The following is a 25,729-nucleotide window of genomic DNA, read 5'->3' as shown; positions in this document are numbered from 1 at the left end:
GTGCCAGAAACTCCCATCTGGTGAGGGAAGGAGGGAGGGCAGGCAAATTTCCTGGCTGCCTGCGGGCCAGCCTTTCATACTCTTGCCCACCATGGGGGAAGGGGTGCCCTTCCTTGCTCTCCCCCCATACACACTATTCCAAGAGTGTGGGCCAGTTCCTGGAAGTTTTGTAAAGGGGGCATGACTTCCTCATCCCTCACACTCCAGGAGGGAAGGGTGCCTGGTACCAGCCTTCTTTTTTGCTCCCCCTTCTCCCTCCCTTTCTACCAGCTTCACGCTGCCCCTGCAGGGAGAAGTCAAGAAAACCGAGCCGCTCCGCAGAAATGGAGTTAGCTGGAGGGACAAATGAAAGCCATCCAAGACTTTGAGTAAATACATTTTATATGAACGAGATAATAAAATAGCGTGCATTTTATTTAAAACCAACCAAGCGCTGATAAAAATATATATCACTGCTGCTGTGATTCCACATCAGACCTTAACAGTAAGAACTGAGCACTGAATTCATTCTTCACATCCTGTGCTGGCCCTGGCAGAGGACGCCCACCACCACCAGAGCCTCAGAGGAAGAATGAGACCCCTGGTGGAGAGGGCTCAGGTGGCAGGCACCCTGCCCCTCTTGGAGCTTGGGAGAGGAAGGGGCCATGGTGTGCAGCTCTGGTGTGTCTGCTCTGCACTCCCCCTAGGCCACTGGGGTGGACCCTGATGAGCAACTCCTTAGTGGCAGTGAGTGGAGGGAGAGGGGTGGAGAACCGTCTGGAGCTGTGCGGACGAGAGAAGTCCTCCTTTCTCCTTCAGTGTCTCTGAAATCCCCACAGGGGATCTGATGGCCACCGCAGGGTCCTACTTGCAGGCACAAGCCTATGAAGCAGTCAGTCACCTTTTGCTCTGGCTGAAGGGGAATCAAGATTCTGAGAGGGAAAACTCTCTTCTTGACACAAAGCAGCCACAGTGCACTTTCCTACATACAGTACAGCGGCGGGCAAGCAGAGGGCCCTGCTGGCTCGGATTAAGGCACTTGTAACAGACTCAATGTACATTCTATTCCCAAACCCTTTGGGAACTCCCCCCAGCCCTTCCCCTCAGGTCCCATATGCCCTGCCTCTTCCCCCTGGCTACGCAATGAAGAGGACAGGAACATGCCTCGAGGGACTGTGGTTTGGGTGGAGTGCAGGGCTAGAAGGAGACAAACAGGAAGGAAGCTGGGGACTTGGCAGAGGAGGAGCTCCAGAAGGACAGGAGAGTGAGAGCATCAGGAGGAAGGCAAGGCAGGAGGAGAGGGGGGAGCCGGCTGAGTCACGGGAGACCAATGGCAGGGATGTCCACTGAGAACAGATGCACAAGCCACAGGGGAGACCCTGCCAACCCAGCCTGACTGAGGCAGGCTGGGAGCAGAGAAAGGGTTAGGACAACCAATTCCAGACAGAGAACCTCAGAAGATAGGCTCCTGGGGTCCATCATGGGTCATGGTCTTCCTCTTTCTCAGCTAGGGGGTCTGGTGCAGGGATGAAGGCTCTGACAGTTCAGAAACAGGGCAAGAAAGGGGCCGGGGGCCGGAAGGAGGGCTGTGCGATCCAGAAGCAGTGCAGCTCTTTGGTACGGCGAAGGTGGCCTTGTCCGGCGGCCTTCTCACTCCTCCTCCACGCTCCGGGGCCCCTTGGCTGCCCGCCTCTGCCGCCAGCGTAGCTCCTCCACCTGGCGCTCCAGCCCCCGGACCTTGGCCTCCAGTTGGGCCCCCGAGGCACGGCTGCCAGTGAGCCGGCTCAGCAAGGCGTAGAGGGTCAGCAGGGCCAGGAGGAGCAAGGCCCGGGTGGAGGGGTCGGGCACTGACCTCACCAGGGCCACAAAGCCGGCCAGGAAGAGGACAAGCTTCAGGCCCCACAGGATCCGCCCCAGCAAGGCCAAGACCAAGCCAAGGAGCAGAGACAGAAGCCAGTAGACGACTAGGGCCCCTGCACCCCACAGCAGGAATGTCTGGACCTGGCTGGGGCTGAGCTTCAGGCCCTGGGTGAGGTGGTCTCCTGGAAGAGGGAGAGTTACAGAATCAGCCAACCTGGAGTGGTCAGGGCACAGGGGTCAAGAACCAAAGAAGGGGGAGGAGCTAAACCCCCTTACAAAGGAAAAACCCTTTCCCACAGGGTCACAAAGATAGGAGCTTGAATCTCAGCTCCCGCTCCTGCTGGTCGGGCGTAGATTACTGCCCTTGGTTGAACGGGTTCCTCTGCAAAATGCGGGTGATTCTCTGGGCTGCGGGTAAGAGTTAAATGAGATACTATGGCTTAGCACCATGCTCTGCCTAACACGAAGCAAACACCTGGGAGGCTGCAGTCATTAGCCCACTTTTATGCTTGCCTCTGGGGAAACCCGGCAGGCGTCAAGCAGCTGGGAAAAAGTCTGGGCCCTGAAAAGATAAAGTCCCACCAACAGGAAGTGACAGGCTAAGCTCTGGGAGACCTGACCAGTTCTCTGGTGCTCACCATCCACTCCCAAGGCATTCAGCAGCTGTGCAGCGATCCCAGACAGCGCGAAGAAGGCCACCGAGATGGCTGAAGAGATGACCCACATCACCTGGGACAAGGTCTGTGGAAAGAGCAGGGCAGGAGATGAGTCCACAATCAATCACGCTCCTTCTCCTTTAGGCCTCTGACCCCCGCCCGGCAAAGCCCGGGACGAACGGGTCCCACCTCCTTCTCAGCCAAAGGTTAGCCCACCAAGCAGGGACAGCAGGCCGTGTGTCCTTCCTGAACTGGAACTTGGGACATCTGGGCCCTCATTCAACTGACTTGCCAGAATACTTTGGTGATGGTAGTAGATGAATGTGTGTGTGGGAAATCAACAAATCTCTATGGTAGTCACCTTGTGAAATTGGGGTCTTCCCAGGGAATCACGAAGTTGTGTGAAGCAACATCTGTGAAGGGTTAGGATGTTTCAGTGAAAAAGGGGTCAATCAACTCTACTGGGTGATGGATGTTATAAATGAGCGGCTGGACTGTTTAGAATGACCTATGCAAAGTCTGTGATGCCACGCCTGGGATGCCCTTAGGGAGAAGAGACAGCCCTGCCTTACGCCCTGAGTCAGACCTACCTCTACCTCTACAGGGTTCAGGTCTTGATATTTTGCCAATTTAAGACTTTAGGTCAGATTTAGACCAAAGTCAGACTCTATCGTCATCCAGTGACATGGGTTTATAAAGACTGGTTCATTTCTCAGTCTTTCTGACAAGAAAGGGCAGGAAGAAGGGAAAGAGCTAAAGGTCCCAGGGCAGGAATCAAACAATGGGATTGCAAAAAGCAGGTACTGTCTGGCTTCATTTTGTGGAATGTGGGGCTCTCTGCACCAGGGATTATGACACACAGAAGATGTGGAGCCAAGACAGGGTGACTATGAACGTCTCCCCCTTTATCTCTCTTCGATATGTGTGGTCACAGCAGGGACCACTGTCCTTACCTCGGAAACCAGGTGCATGGTCTCTGGCCCAAGCCAGGCATCCAGTGTTCCCCACATAGAGCGACCTATCTGGCTCAAGAGATCAACTGGGGCCTCCTTCTGCTGGCCTGGTGGCACAAAGTCTGCATGGGACTGGGATGATGCTGAGTGGAGGAGGACGAGGGCCACTAGGACCATCAGGATGACTTTGAGCACATGCTTGCCCCACGGTGAACTGCTGTCTGGGCCTGCCATGGCGGGGTCTGCCAGGAGAGAAGCACAGGGTGAGCAGGGAGCCAGAACTGGCATGGACACCCACTGGCCCAGCTATGACTTGCCCCAACACCCTCCTCCACCCCTACCCTGTTAGCTGAGAAAGGCAGAACTGGGTCTTTCAACTGAAGCTGGGCACGACCATCTGACTCATGGGTGCCTCCTTCACATTCTTTACCACTTGCATATTAATTAACCAGCAAGTATTCTTCAATGCCTTCAGGTGGATGAGAAGAGCTAGATTATTCCAGTTCTAAAAATCCTATCTCTGGGCCTTAGGTGCTATGAGTATTAAAAAAAAAAAAAAAGTGTAAGACTATAAGGCTTTGTCCCCAGGGAGGTTATAATCTACTTAAGGTAAAGCTGATATAAAAAAACAACTTAAAAAATAGCACACAAATACGATTATTGCTGTGTAATGATGTAAAGGGCAGCGCTCAGGTACGTGCTCGAGCAAGAAAGAACGGCACACATGCCATCTGCTCTGCAGGACCGTCGTACGAGGTGGGTATGAACCTCCTCGCCCTCCCGGTAACAAATGAGAAGAAACTGAGACTTAGGACTTAGGCATTTGCCCAAGGTCACTGGGCTAAGCAGAAAGATCAGGACTTGAACCTGAGCTTCTGCTTTGAACTGCACACTCCCTGGGAGTGAAGGTAACACAGTGGATCTCAACTGGCTGCTCACTGGAATCACCTGGGAGCTTCCAAACTACTGATGCCTCTGTCCAGAGCCCAGAGGTCCTGGTGTCACTGGCTGTGACTTAGGTTTAGACCTGCAAATCTCCCCTGGTGATTCCACTGCGCCAAGATGAGATGCGCTGACACAGAATGATCTCAACTCCCCAGCCTCCAAGGCAGACAAAGGATTAAAGCACAACCTTTAGGGAAAGATACTATTATTAATAAAAAGCGAACCACGCACCACCGATCTCATACAATCGCTGCCATCAGGTAGGCATTGTTACTTTAGTCCATTTTACTGATGTGAAGAAACGGAGGTGGGAGAAGCAGTAAGTGGGGAAACCAGGATTTGAACCCAGGTGCACCTGATGTCAGACCCCTCGCACACACCGCCCAGCTGGGTCATCTCCAAAGTCAGTCTCAAAAGTGATTTAGAAAGTCACGCAATAGATTATTCATGAGCTAAAATAAACCTGGCATCTACCAGTCATCTCCGTGAATGACTGGTGACAATTCACTTAACCACTTTGTGCTTTGTGCTCTGAGCTCGCCTAACGTGATGCTACAGGCAAGTTAAGGCCCAATAAGTACCGATTCACTGAAGCAGGTGTGGATCAGCCAAAAAAAAATGTTTGCCAAGTCTACCTTCCATTTGCCACAGTGCTTGAGAAATGTCAAACAGCACCAGCAAATCCCCTGTTCTCTTCCAGGCTCAGAAATGAACCTGTAGCTCCAGGGAGTTTCCATGATTGAGACCCGACGATCAGAGGCTAAGCCAGGCCCCGGGTACAGGAGCAGCCAGGTATCTGAAGTGTTTGCAGTTAGCAGATCACTCAGGGAGTTGGCCAGAAATGGGAGCCACCAGGATAGAGGAGAGGGAAGAGGTTCCCATTCTTACTTAGTGCAGTGGAGAAGAGTCCAAGAAAGAGTTATAAAAATTTCATATCCGTGCACTTTCTGGCCCAGAAACAGCTGCCCTAAGTTCCTCTTGAGGTCTGTGGAATCAAGCAGGGCTGCAAAACACGCGTTCATGGGGAGAGACCTCAGGCTGGGAAGCCTTTTATTCTACTCTCTTTGGCGTAAATCAAGAACCAGATGGTTCCTGCCTGCCAGTCAGTGGTCAGACGTGAGGAAAGCACAGGTCAGTTCCTGAGCTATCTGGGTCATAACCACCCTGGGAACTTAAAGAGCAGGGTTGCTATCTTGGGTTGGGTCCTATATCCAAGGACCTCTACCAGGAGGGATCAGATGTCATCTCCTCTGTTTTAGAAGGTCAGGGTGACATGAGCTGCTCCCCCCATGGAGCCTCTGGCATTCTGTGTGATCCTCAACTTTCAGGCAGCCATTTGCCCCAGTCAACAGGAGCCAGGGGACCTGGAATAAACCCTCCCCCGTGAAGCCATCATTGCCTTGCCAGCTGACTTTTTGAAGTGCACCAGAAACCAAATCTAGCAGGATTCTACAGTGTACCCTTTGCAGATAAGGGTGCAGCTCACTGGCTGGTCCGTTTCTTCCAATTGTTTTATTTAACAGGATTCCTTCTTGTTTCTTCTAGGTCCTTTCTAGGCAGCAAGGATCAGCCTCACTGTTGTTCATCTCCTCACTGCAGCCCAATCAAATACTTTTAATAAAGAGAAGCCATGGCAGTCAAGAGCCACGCAGTCTCGAGCTCTGAGAGGAAATACGTCTTAAACATCATCTCCTCCAATACCTGGCCTCAAATGGTAGGCATTCAACAACAACAAATTGTATGTGTGTGTATTTATATTTATGTACACAAGCGGCCACCTGCCCCAGTTGAGTGTGTCTGTATCTTGTTAAGCATATGTTTATTTGTGTATGAGTGTGGTGCTTTATAATTTACAAAGTGCTTGTCTCCTCACCATCTCATTTAACTCTTACAACAACCTGATAAGGTTCTGTGATTCCACATTTTACTCAGAAAACTATGGCTCAGAGAGGTCAAGTGACTTGTTCAAGCTCACACAACAGAACCGGGCCTTGCCTCCAGAACCCAGGATCTAAATCCTGCCTCTCTGCTTGTTCCACACCCCTCTGCTGCCTCAGAAAGACACGGTCCCTGCCCTCAAGGCACTGAAAGTTCCACCAACTAGCAACAAGCTCAAAGGGAGAGGACATCCAGATTCCCACCGGGAGATGGCCCACCTGCTGGACTTAGAGGTCATGGTTTTGTACCAAGAGGTATGAGGACGGCAAAAGATTGGGGCAAGACCTGCCACTTCTGTCCAGGTTTCTGTAAGATGGCTCAGGCAGGGCCAGGAGAACCCGGCTCAGCTGGGAAAGTGCTTCACTTAACTAAGGTAGTAAGGAGGCACTATATGTTTAGCTGTGGTTTGCCAAGAGGGCAGGGCGGGGCAGTCCACACACCCCCTGCCAAGGCTCCTTCCTCTGGTTAGCTTCCTTTCACACCATGAATCACTACGTGGCAGGAGGGGCAGCTGATTTAGTGCCCTCTGCCGGCCCTGATTTTTCCTATCATTGCTCAGAGCTGCCCCGGTAGAAGAGTGGTTCTCAGCTCTGGCCGCCCATCAGAAAGGTCTGTCTGTAGAGCCTGTTCAAGCAAGGATGTCTGCCCCAAGAGCGGCCACCTTGGACTCTCCCAAAGAAGGGCTCAGCATTTTGTTTTTAGAGCCCCTCGAGGATTTCTGATATGCATAACCAGACAGCTGCCACAAGCGATCAGCAGCGCAGGAAGTCTATTTTAGGCAAAGCCTCCAAAGTGTGGCAGGAGACAAAGGAACCGAGACTTGCATCCCAGACTCAGTTCTGCCACAAATTAGAAGCCACTACCTTATGCCTATTCCTTAATCTGAGTTTCAGTCTCCTCAATGCAAAATGGGGTTAAGCAGGGTTAAGAACTACTACTACGTTTCTGCAAGAGCTTTGTAGACCTTAAGGGTCAAGTACACAGACAGCCAATACACCACTCATTACATTGTAGCATAATTTAGCAGTTTATAGGCGAGCCTCCCCCATTAGACTTTGACCGCCTCCGGTTAGACTTGACAACTTTTTTTGGAATCCTCATTGCCTAGCACAGAACAATGACTAATAGATGCTTGTGAAAGGAATATTAGAAGACCGCCAAGAAGCTGTGAGAGTAGCAAGGGAGAGGTGGGGAGAAAAGGCTTATTTTAAAGTTGATCCAAATAGGCAGCGGCCACCGGAGAAGCACAGCTGCGTTGAAAGGAAGCTCCTTGGTGGGGCGAAGCTGCCACTGAGGAAAATGAAGTCAGCGTCCCGGCAGGTGGGGGCAGCCCCCGCTAAACCCCTGACAGCTGCTGCCCAGCAACTGTTTGGGGGCAGGGCGACGGGCAAAGGGGCAGCTTCCTCCCCAGGGCCCAGCCTCCCCCAGACAGGGTGTCAGTGGCATGTGCTATTTCGAACAGCAAGTCCCCTGCCAAGCCTTGCTGGGTGGCGTCGGTGGCAAGGGACGAGGCGCGGCCCATGGGTTCGGGATACCCCAAGGGGCTCAGGGTACCCGGAGGTGCTCAAAGCGAGGCCGCGGGAAGCTGGGCCGTGAGGCGGGGTCGAGGGGCGCAGCGCTAGCCTCGTACCCCAGCCGGGCAGCCGCCCCGCCTCAGTCGAACCTCTGAGCAGAGCTCCGAACCCTCTTCACCCCGGAAACGCGTGCCTCCCTGTTACCTAGTAACGACGCCCCCTGTTGCATAGCAACCAGGATCCCGGTCCCCAGTTTGTTTCCCTCCGCCGGGCGCCGTCGGACCCCACGCGTGTTCGCCAGGCCTCGAGGCCCCGCCCCGCTCCCACCTGCGGCGGCTGCCGCCTGCCCATCCCGCGTTCTGCCCCTGAGGCCCGGTCTCCACTGGCACTCACCCGGCTCCGGCCACTACTGCCCTTCACGTGCGACTTCGCTAAAACGCGCCACCAAACCCGCGCTTCAACTCCGGGGCGTTGGTTTATCGTCTGCGCACGCGCAAGGCGGGATGAGCCCGGGGACCGACCAGTCCCCCTCCCAGCCCAAACCCTGCGCCGTGGGCGCATGCGCCCTACCCTCCTAATCACGGTTGCCACCCCACCCCCTCCTTTCCCAACCAAGCTTTCCCACCGAAAAAGAGTGGGATCGGAAGTTTGAGCTGGGAACGGAAGTTTCTGGCAGGAAAGGGGGAAGGAGTGACTATATCTGGCCTGTGAAGTAAGTAAACTGATCTTTGAAATTCGGAGTCGAAGCCCATCCCTCTCTTCAATACCTCAGCATTCCGGGCAATGTAGTTTCGGGCTAGTCAGTGCCTCCTGGGGCCTTGTGGGAAATGTAGTTCTAATCAAGAGGCACCTGGTCTTTTGAGGAACTTTCGCGCTAAAAAGGCACAAAGGAAAAAGGTGTTAGAGGAGCAGTAAGAGGCGCTAGCGCTGGGAAGTTGCATCCGCCCCCTCCGAGAGCAGTTACACACCCGGAGCCCTGCAGATAGCTCCCAATTGTTCACTCAGTTTTAGAGAAGGAAAGGAACCAACTTCCAGACCCCATTTCTACAAAAAAAAAAAAAAAAAAAAAAAGGCAAGATCGTGAAGGTGAACAACCAGGGGTTTGGGATGAGGCAATCCCTTGCCTGCTTTGTGATTCTAGGCACATTGCTTCATCCCTCTTGACCTCAGCTTTTCGACTTTCCTATACAGTCCTAAAAATATCACTTCACTTCACAGTAGTGTGTGGAGATTCAATCAAGTAACGAGAGTGAATATTAAAAAAAAAAAAAAAATCCAAGTTGCTGTCTGAATACCTCTCTCAAATTGCCTGCCTTAGGAAATCTCCCCCTTAGATGTTAAAACAGTTCCTGAAGCTCAACATTCTAAAACAGAACTCTTTTTTTTCCCCATCCTCCCTGGATCAGCCTTCTAATTGTGCCTTCTTCCCAGACTACACAACTCAGCAGTAACCAGCCTGTCACCTCCTCCAGTTGTTTCTTTCCTTGAGATGTTTCTCAGCCGCATCCATCTACCTGCCTAAGCTAAGGTTCTCTTTCTTCCAGAACAGGCTCTGGTAGCATCCTGGGCCTCACCTTGCAGCTTTTCTAACAGTTACAAATGTACATTTGTTTGTGAGAGGTTTCTGATTTGTAGGACTACCAATCTCAGGTCACAGATTCCTGTGCAAGAAATGTAACTCCCCACTCCCACCCCCGCTATGACAAGTCACTTTCTTTTTAGCTCTTTTCCATCTGAGTAGTAGAAACAATCTCAGTTGGGGGTTCTTCCCACCTTGGTTTTCAGAGTGTACACAGTGTTTGGAAAATTAACATGGGGCCAAAGTGTCACTAATCCTGTCAGTTGAGCTGCACTGTCTTGCCTACTCTTCCATCACTTGCCCACACAGGTTGCCACTAAATCCACCTGAGAAATGGAGCTTCGTCTGGGTTACTGGCCAACATGTCCCCTTAGTTCCTGAGTAGCAGCAGCCTTGGCCAAGGGAGCAAGGCAGAGAGCTCCTTCCTCAAGGTGCGACTTATAGGTACACATATATCCCTTTTTTACTATGTCTTCCTTCCCTGCCTAGGGGATCTTTAGCTCCCCTGTGGGAGTTTGAGATTGGGGGGAGTGGGGAGGACTCTGAGATCAAGTTCTTACCTGTAATATTTACTCCTATTGTTAACCCTATATCCTTTCTATCCATGAGGGGCTGGCTTTTGAAATTCACAAGCCTTGAAAGGACTGCCTGTTTTCTCCATTCTTCAGTCACAGCCCTAAGCTCCCCAGGATAGGGACACCTCTGCTTTTGCTCACAGTGGTATCCCTAATGCCCAGGATAGTGCTTGACTGGCACACAGTGGGTACTCAATAAGGATTTGTTCAACAAATGAATTTCTGGCTCTCTTCTTCCAGTCTGTTCTCCTCCAACCCATTCAATAAGTATGTTCCAGAGGAATCTTTTGGAAGTGTAGCTATCACTCCACAGCTCAGCTGCTGTTCTACTGCCAGCCCTATCAAGTCTAATTAGCCTCTGGTTCAAGACCCTGACTAAATGCATCCATTTTATTCCCTATCAATCCAAATATTCAAGATACTTGGTGTCGGGCAGCCTGTCATTCAAACAACAACAGTTATGAAGTTCCCACTGTGTGTCAGGTGCTGTGTTAGACTCTGAGGAACAACAGTGACCAGAACAATGATGGTTCCTGATGTCACAGAGTTTAAGTCTAGTGGAGAACACAGATATCAAACAGACACTTGTAAGCAATTAAATAATCAAATGATTATAGCTACCAGAATGGCTTGAAGGAGAATTACAGGGTGCTTTGGGGTCTAAACTTCAGACAGGGGTCAAGAAAAAAGCCCCAGAGGAAGTGCCATTTAAGATGAGATTGAAAGTTTACTTTGGCGGGAATAGGAGGGGAGGAGAGAGGAGGAAGGTGAGCCAGGCACAAGTAGTGGAACCAGCCAGAGGGGCTAAGTTTGAGGACTTGAAAGGCCAGTGTGGCTGGAGGGAAGATGAGGTGTGGTGGTGGAGGTCAGTAGGGGCTAGATGGTGCAGGACTTGGGGGCAAGTTTTCTCTGCCAGAAACACTCTCCCTCATTCAGGTGTCAGCAAAAATGTCACCTCCTCAGAGATGCCCTCCCTGAATACCCTGCTTAAAGCAGCCCATCTCTCCCAGCCACACCACCTCCTATCCATCTTTCTCTGATTTGTTTTATTCTTAGCACTTACCACTCTGGAATTTTCTTCTGATGTGTTGATTGTCTCTGCCACCCCGCCACCCTCCCCCCCTCCAAAAAAAAGAATGTAAGCTCCAAGAGAGCAGAAACCTTGTTCACCATTTGTATCTCTAGTTATCAGAGTGGAGTCTGGCACTTAGGAGGCACCCAATCAATATTTGTTGGATGAATGGAAAGCCTGGGGAGTAGCAGGAATAGATTTTTCATGGAAAGTGGATCACTGGCTGTTCTGTAAAGAGTGAATTAGAAGGCTAGGCTGGAAGCAAGACCAATTAGGATGCTATTTTACTGCTGCAGGGGAGACATGATAGTAGTTTGGACAATCTTGCTTGGATTCAGGGATAATGATAACAAACCCGAATATGTATATCGTACTTATTATGTGCCAGGCAAAGTCCAAAGCACTTTTTATTTATTTTATTTATTTTTAAGTAGGCTAGAAGCGGGGCTTGAACTCACAACCCTGAGATCAAGACCTGAGCTGAGATCAAGAGAAGGACGCTTAACTGACTGAGCCACTCCAGCGGCCCCCAAAGCACTTTTTAAATATTAACTCCTCACAACAACCCTATGAGCTAGTTCAACCTTTGTTATCATTCCCCTTTTTTACAGATGAAGAAAGTAAGGCAGAGAAGTTCACACAGTTTACTAGCTGGCTGGGCTGGGATTAGAGCACCCGCAATCTGACTTCAGACTTCAGGCTCCTATGCCATTCTGCCCCTCATACCTGTAAATTTTATTCTCTCCAAGCCTTTGCTCATGCTCTTCTTCTTGGGATGCCCTCTGTTCTCCCCTTCTATCTGAATATTGCCTACCTGTCAAAATCCAGCTCATTCACCCCTCTTCAGCCACGAAGATTTCCCTGATTACACTTGTCTGTCCTGCTTTGTCTGGATCCCTTATAGCCCACACCACGTGTTCTGTACATGACTCCTTAGAGCCTCTTACAGAGAGCCACTTAGAACCTGACAGATCTGAGCTGGAAGGGGCCTGGAAGTCATGGAGGAGAGGGGCGTAGAAGGAGATGACTTGCCCACGATCACAGCGCAAATTGGGAGTAGAGGCAGAACCAGAACAGTTTTTTCCTCAGTGCTAGTTTCTCTACCCATCTGCACCTGCGCTTTCTTCGCGGTCACCGAGCCCTGTCTCTCAAAGCGTGGTCGGAGATAACACCTGCCTCAGAATCACGTGGGGCACACACGAAAAATGCAGACTCTCTTAAGGCGGACCCCAGGAAGATGTATTTTAAAAAGTTCATTAGGAAATTCTCATACACTCCAAAGTTTGTAAGACGACGGTCTCAAGAAAGTGTTGCTCAATACATTGGCTTTAAAAATCCCACTGCATTGTGGGAAATGTAGTTTGGAACCTCCTCTGCCCCAGGCTCCGGGAGCGCTTTACGGAAGGCGCCGAGTCGGTCCGGAAATGGCCGAAGGTTCCCAGGCGGGCCCTTTCCTGCCCGGTTGCATTCTGGGAAAGGGCAATTTCCGTTAGGTGCTGGAGGCTGAGGCGCGCGACCGGCCGCAGCCCCACGTGAAGCGCTACGCGTGCATCGCTCGGCGGGGTCGCTCCCCGCTAGCCGCGGAGCGTCCCGGAAGCAGCGGGGAACCGGAAGCGGCCCGGGGGGGCGCAGAAGCGAATCCCGGAGCCCGGTGTGAGGCGCCTCGGAGCGCAGCGACGGCGCCATGTCCCTGATCTGCTCGAGTGAGTGTCGGCTGCGGCCGATCGCGGGTCGCAGGGGGCCGGAGCGCGGAGCGGGACTGGAGCTGCGGGCCGCAGGGGTCGGGGCGGAGGCGAAAACAGGGCTCCCTGGGGGCAGGGCGGCGGCCTGTCAGCGCGGGGGTCCTCCTCCTCGGCGTGGGGTGCATTTGCGCAGCGCTTCACAGTTTACATAACGCCTCAAGTTTATTGTCGCAGACGTCACTGAGGCCAAGCACCTTGTTTACGCAGTGAACTGAGGCCTGGATGGAGGGAGCTGGTGCAGGGAAACAGCTGTGGTGTAGGAATCGAGCTTGTGCAGGATCTCCCTTCCGATTGGCTTTGTGATCTGGCGCAGGCTCTGGGCCTCAGTTTCCACAGCTGCAAAAAGAGGGCATTGCGCTGCATGACGTCTGAGGTCCCGCTCGGGTAGTCAGAGATTCTGCAATTTGCGAAGGTCACATAGCGAGTTAGAGGCAGTGACAGGGCTGGAATCCAGGTCCCTGGCTCCCAGCCTCACCCTGTACGACTACCAAACAAACACAGCGCACATTTATAAAGCCTTTGGTTGACTCGGCGCTTCCAAGTCCGTGATCTCATTTTATCCTCACAAGAGTTCTCCAAAGCAGAAAGGAAGATCGGGGTTTTACAGATGAGGATGTAAGGCTGGAGGAGACTGTGGCGGAGGTCGTTTCTCCGACCCCAGATCCATGCTTTTTTTTCCTGCCTTGCATGGTCTTTCCTTCTGGTATTTTAATGCAGCACGCAGATGTTTTCCATTCTCACTGTGTCATCAGGTTACTAGGACATCCCTTTCTCTATTTGCTTCCAACTCGGAAGCCCTGTGCTCTTCTCAGAACCTCTCCATGAATCCAAAAGGAGGGAGGAAGGAAGGAAGGGAAATGAGGGCCAGATAAAGGAATCTTTCATAGTGAAGAAATTAAAGTTTGCAGAATATTTTCACATTCATTGTTTTCTTTCAGTGTTGAGGAAGGTTTTTTCCATATTCCCAGCACCATCCTTCCTTTCATTTGATTGTGTTTAGATGTTTTTGTTAGATGTTTACTGGATGCCTGCTGGGCATCTGCATCGTACTGGAAGTCAGACCAGCTGTAATCCCTGTCCTCAAGGGTGCATAGTCTACTGAGGCAGGCGTGTCAATGATACCTCTGTTGGGGGTTGTTGTGAGGATGAGTCAATCTATGGAAAATGTTTACAATCATGCTTGGCACCTGATGAATGCCTTGTAAGTGTTTCTTCTTAATGTAACATTTGTAATTTCTTTGATAATCCATTTTGGCTTTAGACTGAGATTTGAGTGGCCATGTGTATTTCTGTGTCCTGGAGTATAATGGGTGCCTGGGCATCTTTGTTCCAGACGGAGATGGGCGGGGATCATTGACTGCTCTGTAGGTACGTGGCACATAGTAGTCATGCAGTAATTGTTGATTGACTACCTGTCAGGAGAGTGATGCAGAAGCTAGTTATGTAGCTGAAAAGATGCTGGGGACACTACAAAACTAGTGTCATGTCCTGCTTTCTGTTAGTTGAATGTGGGGACGTGTGGTTTTGTTGGGGCCAGTTGCCTGTGAGGCATCCCTTTGTCCCAGGGTCCCTTTCACCACTCCAAGCTCACTGCCTGCCTTTTCTCCACAGTCTCCAATGAAGTGCCAGAGCACCCGTGCGTGTCCCCTGTCTCTAATCATGTTTACGAGCGGCGGCTCATTGAGAAGTATATTGCAGAGAATGGCACAGACCCCATCAACAACCAGCCTCTGTCCGAGGAGCAGCTCATTGACATCAAAGGTGCCTGGTGGCTGGCCTCCGTCCAGGGCTGTTTTAGCTCAGAGCTTGAGAAGTTGGGAGGTGGTGCCAGCGCACTGGACGAGGAGATGGTGTTCTGTTAATGCAGGCTAAAGAGGAAAGAGGTGGGGGAGAGGAAGAGTCCCCGGGTTATGGTTCTTCATACCCGCTTTCCCTCTCTTGGCAGTTGCTCACCCAATCCGACCCAAGCCTCCCTCTGCTACCAGCATCCCAGCCATTCTGAAAGCCTTGCAGGATGAGTGGGTGAGTCTGTGGAAGAGAACTGATGTCTCTACTTGAAGAGAGGGGACCACTGCTCTAAGACTTGGGTTGGGAAAGATGGAGCTTTTTTTTTTTTTTTTTGAGGGGCAGGATGATAGTGGAGGAGGAGCCTGGTTGTTGAGCTCACACAGATCTGGGTTTCACACTTAGCTCCCTTGCTCATTTGCCATATGACCTTGGGCAAATTGCTCATATGTGAGTCCTGGTTTCCCTGACTATAGGACAAGGATTTGTGCCAATCTCTCGGGGTTTGGGGGAGAATTAGAATAAGGTTAGAGTATAAACCCTGTGACATCAGGGATTTGTTTTATTCATCAGTATATCCCCTGCGCCAAGAGCTGCACCGTATGTAATAGGCTCTCTAAAAGATGGATGAGTGAATACATCTTGAGCGACTGTCTTGCACAGTACCTGACACAATGAGGGCAGTCCATAAATGGCAGCAGCAGCATTATTCTTCCCTCGTGGGGAGGTGACGCTATGACGTTGAGATTTGCCAGTAAATTACAGGAAATGGGGGTGCGGAAGAGCGGGCTCCCACTCCTCTCTGTGCCCAGTATTTGGTGTGGGGTGGCAGCTCGAGTGGCTGCCAGCACGTTCCTGGTCCCTCACGTATCGCTTGAGTTACTTATACTGGTCCAGGCTGTGGGAATACGGGGCAGTGTCCTCTTGATCAAGGGCTGACTCTTCTGCTGGGTGCTCCCTGCTCCTCCCCAACCCCTCACAGTGGCGTTTCCCTTCCCCAGGATGCAGTCATGCTGCACAGCTTCACTCTGCGCCAGCAGCTGCAGACGACCCGCCAAGAGCTGTCCCACGCTCTGTACCAGCACGATGCCGCCTGCCGTGTCATTGCCCGTCTCACCAAGGAAGTTACAGCTGCCCGAGAAGGTGCAGCCTCGGCCCCGCCATCCCCCACTCTGGGCTGGTCCTGCTTTGTAATACCCCATTTCTAATGTATTCTTCTCTCTCAGCTCTGGCCACCCTGAAACCACAGGCTGGTCTCATCGTGCCGCAGGCCGTGCCGAGCTCACAGCCGAGTGTTGCGGTGAGTATGGCCAGCCCCCACCCCCCGCCAGTCCATAGCCCCTGTGTGCGGTGTTGCACGTGGTTCTTCTGCACGTGTCTTTGGCTTTCTGTGCCTCCCTAACCTTTAACTTTCTTGTCTTCAGGGTGCAGGCGAGCCGATGGATTTGGGTGAGCTGGTGGGAATGACTCCCGAGATTATCCAGAAGGTAAGTTGTAGGAAGTCACTCAGTGGGAATGCTCGTGGGCCCTCACTTCTCACCCTCTGCCTTGAGTCCAGTATGAATAGAAGTCCCATCCATGTGGGACTGAAGCAGAGGGGTGCAGAGCACAGACTCAGGCTGCACTGCCCATGTTCATGCTTTGTTATCACCTATTAGAAGCCTTATGACCTTGGGCTGACTTAACTAACAGTGTATCTCATTTTCCTTGTTTCTAAACTGAGAATAACAGTGTCTACTTTGTAGACTTGTGAGAATTTAAAAGATTGTAATTACTGATAAGTGCAACTTGTAGCTTTTACTGTTCACGGGGTTCTTTGCAGATTGTAAAACACTTTGTTACACGTTTTCATGTGTTTTCTCTGAGGGAGACAGAAGGGGAATTGCCATTTTTAGTTTACAGATAAAGAACCGGAGCCTAAGATTCAAAGGCAGAGCGGGCCAGATTCCAGGGCCAGTGCCCTCTTGTACGCACAGAACTCACCTTTTGTAGGAGTTAATCGTTTGTGTCTTGTCTGTGCTGACCTTGCATCTCTGCTCTCTTGATGGTGTAGACTTGGTGTGGGAGTTGGTTCAGGTGCTCACTCTGCCGTTTGTCACCGCTGAGGCCTTGGGGAAGGGACCTTACTCCTCTGAGGCTCAGTGTCCTCCTCTGTGAAGTAAGGTCAGCACCATCTCATCAGGTTGGGGTGAGAGTAAGAAGAGGGAATGCCCGTAAGCCCTTAGCACAGAACCTGGCAGATCACGAGTGCAGGTGACACTTGCAGATGTGACCAGTGTCTAGCATGCCGCTGCCCTGGCAAAGTAACTTGTCTCACATTGTGCCTGTTCCTCTCTCTCACCCAGCTTCAAGACAAGGCCACTGTGCTCACCACGGAGCGTAAGAAGGTGAGTCCTCCCGGAGCCAGAGGAGCCAGGGGAGAGCTGGCCAGTGGAGGCAGCTGCCGCCTTCGGGAGAAGGGGAGGTCGCTGCATCCTGCACTCACTGCCGCTCTTGTTGGGGGGCTTTTGCTTTTTCTCAGAGAGGGAAGACGGTGCCGGAGGAGCTGGTGAAGCCGGAGGAGCTGAGCAAATACCGGCAGGTGGCATCCCACGTGGTGAGTGGCCAGGTCCCCGCTAACTGGGAGTCAGGGTGCCCCCCGTGGCGTCTGGGCCGGTATCTGGGCCGGGCGGCCAGCATCGGGAGCGGTGGCTGTAGAGCTGTGCACCGGCCCCGGCCCTGGCTTCTTGCCCCGGCTGCAGAGCTCTCAGGGCTTCTCTTCTTGCCTGGTGCTGGCTTTCCCAGTAATGCCGCAAAGGTGGCGCTGTGTCCGGGCAGAAGGCCAAGTGCAGTGGATGAGGAACAGAGGTCGCTCTTGTTCCCTGGGGCTGGGGATGGAATGGGGGAGTTGTGTGGCTTTATGGCCGGCCTGCATTCAGCCACAACTGGGTTTGATGTTGTGCCCTCTGCTCAGGGTTTGCACAGTGCCAGCATTCCTGGGATCCTTGCCCTGGACCTCTGTCCTGCCGACACCAACAAGATTCTTACTGGTGAGAGCCAGCCAAGCCCAGCAGGCCAAGGCGGGGAGGCTGGTGGGGAAGGTGCATGCTCCTGTCCTCTGCATGGCCTGGGGACAAAAGTACCTTCTTCAGCAGAGGGACCCAGGTGGGCGTGACTCATTTTTGGATCTCATCTGGGTCCTTTCTAGGTGGGGCAGATAAAAATGTTGTCGTCTTCGACAAGAGTTCTGAGCAAATCCTGGCCACCCTCAAAGGCCATACCAAGAAAGTTACCAGTGTGGTGTTTCATCCTTCCCAGGTAAAGGGTTCTGCCAGTCACCCTGGGTTCCTCATTCCTGAGCCCTGCTGCAGTGGCTTAGGGTCGCGGCCCAGTCATCCAGTGCCCTACTGTGTCCTTGTTGAAGTGAATCGGGCCCGACGAAGCGCTGAGCCTCCAGAGTGGGCACTAGGCCTTTGTTTGCAGTAATGGGGTTGCCCTGTTCTCTGTAGAACCTCCTAGAGCAGTGGCCTTCAGAGCAGGGTAAGAGAGGAAACAGCTTGAATAAGCATATTCATAGACATACGTTATGTTAGGAAGAGGAAAAACCCTACAGTATCTATAATACAAACTATGGAGAACAAAGCTCAGCAAAATCTTGACTCAGCATATCTGGGAAGGACAGGTTTGTCCACATTCCCATGGTCCTATGGGGTTGGGGGTGGGGAACTTGATGTTGACTATTGAAAGTGGTGTGGGCTTAAATAGATGGGTGCTGGCGTAGGGGGCAAAGGCAGCTCATTAGACCAGGTTACTGACCTTATAGGTTTTGAGTCTTGAGGTCTGGGACAGTTTGGGCCTGAGACTGTAGGAGAGTGGCTGAGTCTGTGCTTCCCAGACAGTCAGCCTTTTCCCTGTCCCTTAAGGAAATTAGAAGTAGATGAATAACATGAAGTTTTCATGGAACTAAATGTATTTATTTGTTGGTTTTTCATTTATTCTTTTTAAGTTTTATTTATTTATGTAATCTCTGTGCCCAACATGGGGCTTGAATTCCTGACCCTGAGATCAAGGGTCACATGCTCCCCTGACTGAGCCAGCCAGGAGCCCTAAAACTAAATGTATTTCAGATGGAAAGCACTCCTTTCTTGCTGACTGGGTGTTAATATGTTATGTCTCTTATAAAATCGTGTTGACGAACTAGTGTAGTTGGTTCTTACAGTTTTTAATGTCCTAATCTAAATAATTGGTGGCTGACACTATGTAAGTTCTCTCTGCCCCCAATTTTTCTGAGGATTAACTTGCCCCTGCAGAGGTGAAGCGTGGGAGGTACTGGAACGTGGAACATGCCCTTGCAGCCCCTCCTAGACCCAGTGCTGCTCAGACCTGCGCTATCCCTGCCAGTAGCCATTAGCTACATGTGTCTATTTAAACAAAGTAAAATAAAACTAAAAGAAAAAACCAAAAAAACCTCAGTTCCTCAGTCACACCAGCCACGTTGCTCTCTCTGGTCCTAGAAACAGGGTGTGGGAAATTGTTCTCTGGTACAGCTGTCCTTCTTACCTCTAGATAGTTAGGCTTCCTCATCTAGGCCACTGCTGTTTGATTTACTGTTTTAAATAGCATTTACTGTTGGCTCTCTTAGGCATCATTGGGTGGATGGATGGCTCTAGGCAGGACAGGGCTGAAAGAGTAGCAGTTGTTGGGGTTATGGCCGTCCCCAGCCCCCTTTTGTAAGATTGTTATGGTCCATCTCTTCCGCTTTCCTTTCAGGAGCTGGTGTTTTCTGCCTCTCCAGATGCTACTATCAGGATTTGGTCGGTCCCGAATGCCTCCTGTGTGCAGGTTGTTCGGGCCCATGAGAGCGCTGTGACAGGCCTCAGCCTGCATGCCACTGGGGACTACCTCCTGAGCTCCTCTGATGACCAGGTGTGGTCCCAGCCTGGACGCTGCAGAGGCCTGCTGGTTTCCGAGCTTGAACATCCTGGGAGGAGGGAACATCTTGCCAACACCAGCTGGTTCCCCAGAACCCCAGAGGAGAATGTTCCTCTGTTCAGAGGGGCTAGCTTTGCCAGGGTTTGCCGAAATAGGGTCCCTGCCTTCCTGAAGGGCACCCACTTTCTTACTAGCTCCATTGTCTCTGTTTTTTCAGTACTGGGCCTTCTCTGACATCCAGACAGGGCGTGTGCTCACCAAGGTGACAGATGAGACCTCTGGCTGCTGTAAGTCACTTCACAGTTGCTGGGCTCTGTCTTTTGCTGCTTATCCTTTATTTTTATGTTTTATTTAGTCATTTGCTTGTTTCTTCTTAAAATACATTTGCTGCCAGCACCTGCCAGGTGCTAGGCATTGTGCTGGGCATAGTGAGCAGTGTGAAGAGCGAGGAACCTTTCACTGTGTTTGTCTCTCCCGTGGGCTCTGACCACAGCTCCATCTCCCTTTCCCACAGCTCTCACCTGTGCGCAGTTCCACCCTGATGGGCTCATTTTTGGGACAGGCACCATGGACTCGCAGATCAAGATCTGGGACTTGAAGGTGGGACATGGCAGCCTCCATCTAAGGCCCAGGTTCTGAGCTCTTGACTACGAGGTGTGATTAAGTGCTGATGGCACCTGGCCCTGGGGGTGTCCCAAGGGTGGAGAGACTGTGGCCATGTGTGTGTGTGTGATGTGATAGGTGTGGTCCGGGGTTCCTGGGGTGGGCCATCTGCTTCTGCCGTTCCTGCTAGTGGTCCTTCCCTGAAGGATGGAGGAGGACGGCTCAGAGGTAGGCATTTGGTGAACTCCATCTTCTCCCTCTCATGACCAGTGGGTGATGTTGTGCTACCCATCCTCCAACCGTAGGAGCGCACCAACGTGGCCAACTTCCCCGGCCACTCGGGCCCCATCACTAGCATTGCCTTCTCGGAGAATGGCTACTACCTGGCTACGGCGGCCGATGACTCCTCTGTCAAGCTCTGGGATCTGCGCAAGCTTAAAAACTTCAAGACGCTGCAGCTGGATAACAACTTTGAGGTGTGCCCCCTCCCTCCTCTGCTCTGTCAGTTGTGGTTCCTCAGTTGTCGGTTATTCACCGAATTGATCTAACTTCTGTTTATCCCTGACTGCCCTGTAGTTTCTGTTCTCGTGCGACCTCTCTCCTGGTTCTGGCAGGTGAAGTCACTGATCTTTGACCAGAGCGGTACCTACCTGGCCCTCGGGGGCACTGATGTCCAGATCTACATCTGCAAGCAGTGGACAGAGATTCTTCATTTCACAGGTAGGGTCTGACTGTGGGACCCCAAGGCCCCAGGGTGCCCTGGCCCAGAATGAAGAGGGCAGATACCACCGGGCTAGGAATTTCTAGGGGCGGGCGTGAGTTTGCCTAGGCAGCTTTTCATCACTACCTGAGACAACAGAGTTGAGTGGCTAAGAAAATGAACTCAGGAGTCAGACTGCTGGGCTTTAAATGCCAGCCCTAGCACTTCAAGTCCACTTCAAGCTGTGCGACATTGGACAAGTTGCCCGGTCTCTCTGGGGAATGCTAACAGTGCATACTCCACTGGGTGGTCGTGAGGTTTAGGTGAGCCTGTATGTATATGAAGTTATCTGTGTATGTGTGTACACATGCGTATAAACAGAGGAAGTAGCCGTATGTATGACACATACGTGCGTACATAGAACAGTGTCTGGCACATAGTAAGGATTTGCCGTTGCTCACCATCGCGTCTTTGTCTGCTGTGGGATGGAGCCGGGACTGAGATCCAGGCCTTGCACTAATGGAATTCCCAGTCCGCTTAGGAAAGCGGAAGTGGAGCGAGTTCACAATCACTTGATTGCAGTTGTGGATGCTGGAGAAGAAAAGTAGTGCGGGCACAGTGGATAGTGGGGGCTGCAAACCTCCTCTAATAGTTGTGTGGCTCTGGGTACATGACTTGCTCTCTCAGAGCTGCAGCTTCTTCCTTTTTTAAAGGTCACACTGGCACTGCTTTGCAGATGTCCCAGCTGGAGCCACAGAAGTGGCCCGCACGGTGGCAGGGTGCCCGCTGCACGCCAGGGAGCTGAGCGAACGGCAGCTGCTTGCTGTCCTTGTTGATGAAATTCTCCCCCTGATCAGCAGGGTGTGGGTGGGCCCCAGGATGCTCCTCCTGCCCCCCACGTCCCGCTGAGCCCTGCTCAGTGTGTGTGCTACAGGGGTGTGCAGGCCTAGCTGTGACCCTTCACTGGGCTCCGGGGTTTTGGAGTTGAGTGAGGTAGAGCAGCGGGCTGGCAGCCCAGCTTGGGCTCTCTAGTCGGGGTGCCAGGTGTTACCCTAAACCTAGAAGGAGTTTGCTTTGCTGCTCATGAACTACCTGAATCCAGGGTGGCGTGTCACCTAGCCTCTTCTGCCCTTGGCCCAGCCCTGCCCTGTTTTGGGGGCCCAGGTTCCCTAAATGGGAACCCCCTGAACTAGAACACGCTAAGGAACTGTCTCAGTGATAAGCAAGGAGTTAGAACTAACTACAAAGGATAAACATATACCAGCCAGCTGAGCAGTGAAGTTTTAAACCGAAGTGAAAACTCAGCTAAATCTGTAAAACTAAGTTTGTGAGAAGGGGAAGAACGAGACCCTGTCAGCTTGGTCTGTTGTGCCCTCCGCCGGCTCCCAGTCACTTCTAGCACTTGAACTGAGCAGAATTGCAGTTGCTCCGAAAGCTCAGGTGGGGGCGCTGACGTTCATCTGTTAATTCAGCCCACAAGAAAAACTCAAGTGCTTGCTGTATGCCAGGCGTCAAGTAAGGCCCTAGGGACAGGTGGTGTGCAGGCCGGACTAGCACCCTGCCCTCGGGAGCGTAGAGGCGACTGGGGAAAGAGTACGTGAGCACTGACCCGGGGAGCACTGGATGGATTTGGGAGTGTGTCCTCTGGATCAGCGCTCAGCCCTCAGGGGGAGAAGCCTCACCACTGCCTCTTGTCTCTCTCCTCAGAGCATAGCGGCCTGACCACAGGGGTGGCCTTTGGGCACCACGCCAAGTTCATCGCTTCAACGGGCATGGACAGGAGCCTCAAGTTCTACAGTCTGTAGGCCCTGGCCCTTTGGATCTGGGAGCTGGGCCTCATCTCAGTAGCGGGGTAGAATTAGGGTAGGGGGGTGGGGGGGAGGAAAGGGAGAGACTACTGGGGGGGGGGGGGGTCTCTGGGGGGGGGCATTCACATCATTTCACTCTGGTCTGGGTGGTGACCTGAGAGCCACGGCGGCGGGGACCACCCTCATCCATGCCACCTCCAGCCTGACAGGAAGGATCATGGGAGGTAGAACTGTCACCCTGTGAAGGCTCGGGTCGGAGCCCAGGGCCTCTCCCCTCATGGCACTCATTGAGTTTCAGTTCCTGGGAGATGGGGAGAGGCTGAGCCAAGGGAAGTGTGAAGGGGATGGGCGTGAGGGTTCTTGCAGGTTTTTGTAAGCAGTGATTTAGTTTCATTAAAAAAAGAAAACAATAAACAGCACCTCCCTGTGTGTGTCTATAAAAGGAAGCCCAAGCTGGGAAGGTCGGGGAGGGAGCACATTGGCCAGAAAGACTTTCATGGCCCTTCAGGGCTCTGCAGGCCTCGACCTTGTGTTCCAGAGTCATTCATCTGTGTCGCCAGATGTCGCTCGCGTGCCGCCACTTTCTTGTGGGGTTGCCTTCCACAGCAGCCAAGGGAGGGGGACGTGAGGGAAAAATAGCCTTTTTTTTGCTGGTGAGGAAGTGTGAACCTGTCAGGAAGGAGTCTTCTGCTGTGGGTGCTGCAGAACCTGTCCCAGGTCAGCTTAAATCCAGAAGATTTTCCAGACTCTGGCTTTTGAACATTGGAAGTAGAGCTGGTTCCTGGGGAGACTGCCAGCACAGTAAAGCAACAGAAGGTGAGATCGCCAGCGCCTCTTCTGGGGGTGGAAGTAGGGCTCCTTGGCTACTGAAGGTGGGGTGGCCTCTTGCACGTGATAACGAAGTTGAAGTCTTAGTGCTTATTTGCTAAAAGGGAGGAGGGGTGTTGCTGGCAGGGGGAGTTTCTAAGGGGGAATGACAGAGGTGGGCCGAGGGGTGGGGGTGGTGGCCCAGGGAGGTCTTCAGGACCCTGGACAAGAGCAGTCCCGCAGCGTGTTGGGCTGGAAGCTTGCTGGAGCCCGTAAGGGAATGTGAGGTGAGACTTGGGGGGCCGTGACTGAGGTACTATGCTGGGGTGGGGGGCAGTGCGGCCAAGCACGGCGGTCCCCACTCGTGCCACGCAACAGCTTCGTGCGTGTTCTGCTGGGTCAGCGTCCCATGGTCCAGAAAGTTCGGGCCCGCTGCTCTCCCCCTCGGAGGCTCACAATGCTTACTAGCTAGTAAGGCCTTTGAAAACTGCAACAAAACCTTTTAACTGTTTGACCCAGTTTTCACAGATGTTTGACTAGGACGGCCTTTGTGTGTGTGTATCTGTAATGGTCCGTGGACCCTGCCTTTGGAACACACACCAGAGTTGTAGCTGTTGGCAGATGGCGCTGCAGTGGGCATCTCCGAGCGCCAGCCTCTTGTTAGTTCAGTTCTCACAGGAAACTCCCGAGAGGGGAGTGACGAGGCGGCGTTTGAACACCTGGAGGTTTTCCAACATTTGCCAATCAAAGGCCAGTTTTGGGTATCCTGGTTTGAAAAGTGTGGGGTTGTCCCTTTTTCAGAAAAGAGCTGTCACGTGGTTCTTCTGAGGCTGGACACACTTTGAAAGGAGGACGGGATGGAGCTGCTCTTTGCAGGTGGTCGGGTAGCACCAGTCAAGGTGGGGAAGGGCGGAGCCGGACCTCCGCCAGCCCAGCACTAAGCCATGGGTTGGTTCCTGGCTGGATGTGACTCTGCGTCGTTGGGTCAGCTTTGTTTCCAGGAAAACCATTTAAGAGATAAAGGGAGGTTCTCAGGGGACTCCGGGGTTAGGAGGGGCGCTGTGGTGTGAAGCATGTGTTGTGTCCATGCTTACATGCATTTTTTGGCAGGGGAGGGGCTTGGAATACATCTCAGAGGATCTCAAAGGGACTCTAGTCCCACCCCCACCCTTTTCCAAACCACCGCTCTAGAACTGGGGCCTGGCTCTGCTCTCCTGGCCTTGGGAGCCGCGTGTTTGGGTTAGAAGTCCTAAAATGCTTTCGACTCCATCCTGCCGTCTGTCCCCTTATATTAGCTGTGTTCTGGACACTACACACATTCCCTCATTTTGTTCTTGAAACTACCTGGTGTTTAGCTGTCCAACCGAGCAGCTTCCCTGCACCCCGTGGAGCCTCAGGCCTCCTCCTCTGCAGTCCAGGGTATGAGGTAGGAGCGCAGGATCCCAGCTCTGGCACTTGGGGAGGGGGCCTCCTCCAGATTATATGACTTCTTTCGGTTCCGGTTTCTTCAGAAGTTGGGGATATTGTATTTAGTAGGGATATTGTAAAACTTAAGTGAATTAGAGCGTAGAGAAGTTTGTAGAATGGTCGGTGCACGGGATACATGCTGTGTATATTATGCCTGCTGCTGTCAGTCCAGCTGCCATCCCCCCGTTACTGCCGCCCCCCCTCAGTGCTACTCCTTCTCCTGCTGCTACTCCTGCCCCCCCCCCCCCGCCCCCCCCCCCCCACTGCTACTCCTCCTCTCACTGCTGCTCCTGCCGCCCCCCCACTGCCGCCCCCCGCCACTGCTACTCTGCCTGCTGCTACCACTTTTACCAGTCCTCCCAGGCCCACTCTGACCACCTCCTGCCCCCATTCCTACTCCTACCACTGATGCTGCTGCGTGTCTGTGAGCAGCTCCTCCCACTGCCCCTCCTCCTCCCGCTGCTCCTACTATGACTTTCCTACCACTGCCGCTGACCCTTGAACGACTCAGGTTGGAACAGTGCGGGTCCGCTTACACACGGGCTTTTTCAATAAACCCGGTACGTACCGTGTATTTTCTGCTCTGACACGTTCTTGCCCGGAGGTGACTTGATGGTCGGAACGTAGTAGACAGGACATGCACAGGTAGATCTGGATCACCTGTTGATGTTATCGGTGAGGCTTCTGGTCAACAGGCTTCTGGGCTATGAGTAGTTAAGTTGGGGGCAAGTCAGAGGTTCTGCACAGATTTGCGACTGCGGGGGGTTGGTACCTACCCTCTGCGCTGTTCGAGGCCAGCGGTACTGTGTTCACTGCTCCGTCAGCGCCGTGACTG

At 52.5% G+C, this 25,729-nt stretch overlaps 2 protein-coding genes across 2 annotated transcripts; one reads left to right on the top strand and one right to left on the bottom strand.

The window, feature by feature from the left end:
* Positions 1-363: 363 nt before the first annotated feature.
* Positions 364-8,350, bottom strand: TMEM109 (transmembrane protein 109). The gene is made up of 4 exons (XM_035012943.1): positions 8,239-8,350; positions 3,449-3,690; positions 2,478-2,580; positions 364-2,021 (listed from the first exon to the last, which is right to left on the bottom strand). Exons 2-4 carry the CDS (start codon positions 3,680-3,682, stop codon positions 1,630-1,632), a joined length of 729 nt encoding a protein of 242 aa, XP_034868834.1. The 5' UTR covers positions 3,683-3,690; positions 8,239-8,350; the 3' UTR covers positions 364-1,629.
* Positions 8,351-12,541: 4,191 nt separating this feature from the next.
* On the top strand, positions 12,542-23,039 carry PRPF19 (pre-mRNA processing factor 19). The gene is made up of 16 exons (XM_035012942.1): positions 12,542-12,774; positions 14,425-14,574; positions 14,759-14,835; positions 15,600-15,741; positions 15,825-15,898; positions 16,023-16,085; positions 16,944-16,985; positions 17,120-17,194; positions 17,552-17,627; positions 17,786-17,895; positions 19,348-19,503; positions 19,727-19,796; positions 20,024-20,109; positions 20,418-20,588; positions 20,727-20,832; positions 22,520-23,039. Exons 1-16 carry the CDS (start codon positions 12,756-12,758, stop codon positions 22,615-22,617), a joined length of 1,515 nt encoding a protein of 504 aa, XP_034868833.1. The 5' UTR covers positions 12,542-12,755; the 3' UTR covers positions 22,618-23,039.
* Positions 23,040-25,729: the final 2,690 nt, after the last annotated feature.

The sequence above is a fragment of the Mirounga leonina genome, unplaced genomic scaffold (genome assembly GCF_011800145.1).
Source record: "Mirounga leonina isolate KUSES-001 unplaced genomic scaffold, KU_Mleo_1.0 Mir_166, whole genome shotgun sequence".
Lineage (NCBI taxonomy): Eukaryota > Metazoa > Chordata > Mammalia > Carnivora > Phocidae > Mirounga > Mirounga leonina.
The sequence above is the reverse complement of the archived record's forward strand: the minus strand, read 5'-3'. Positions and strand labels throughout refer to the sequence as shown.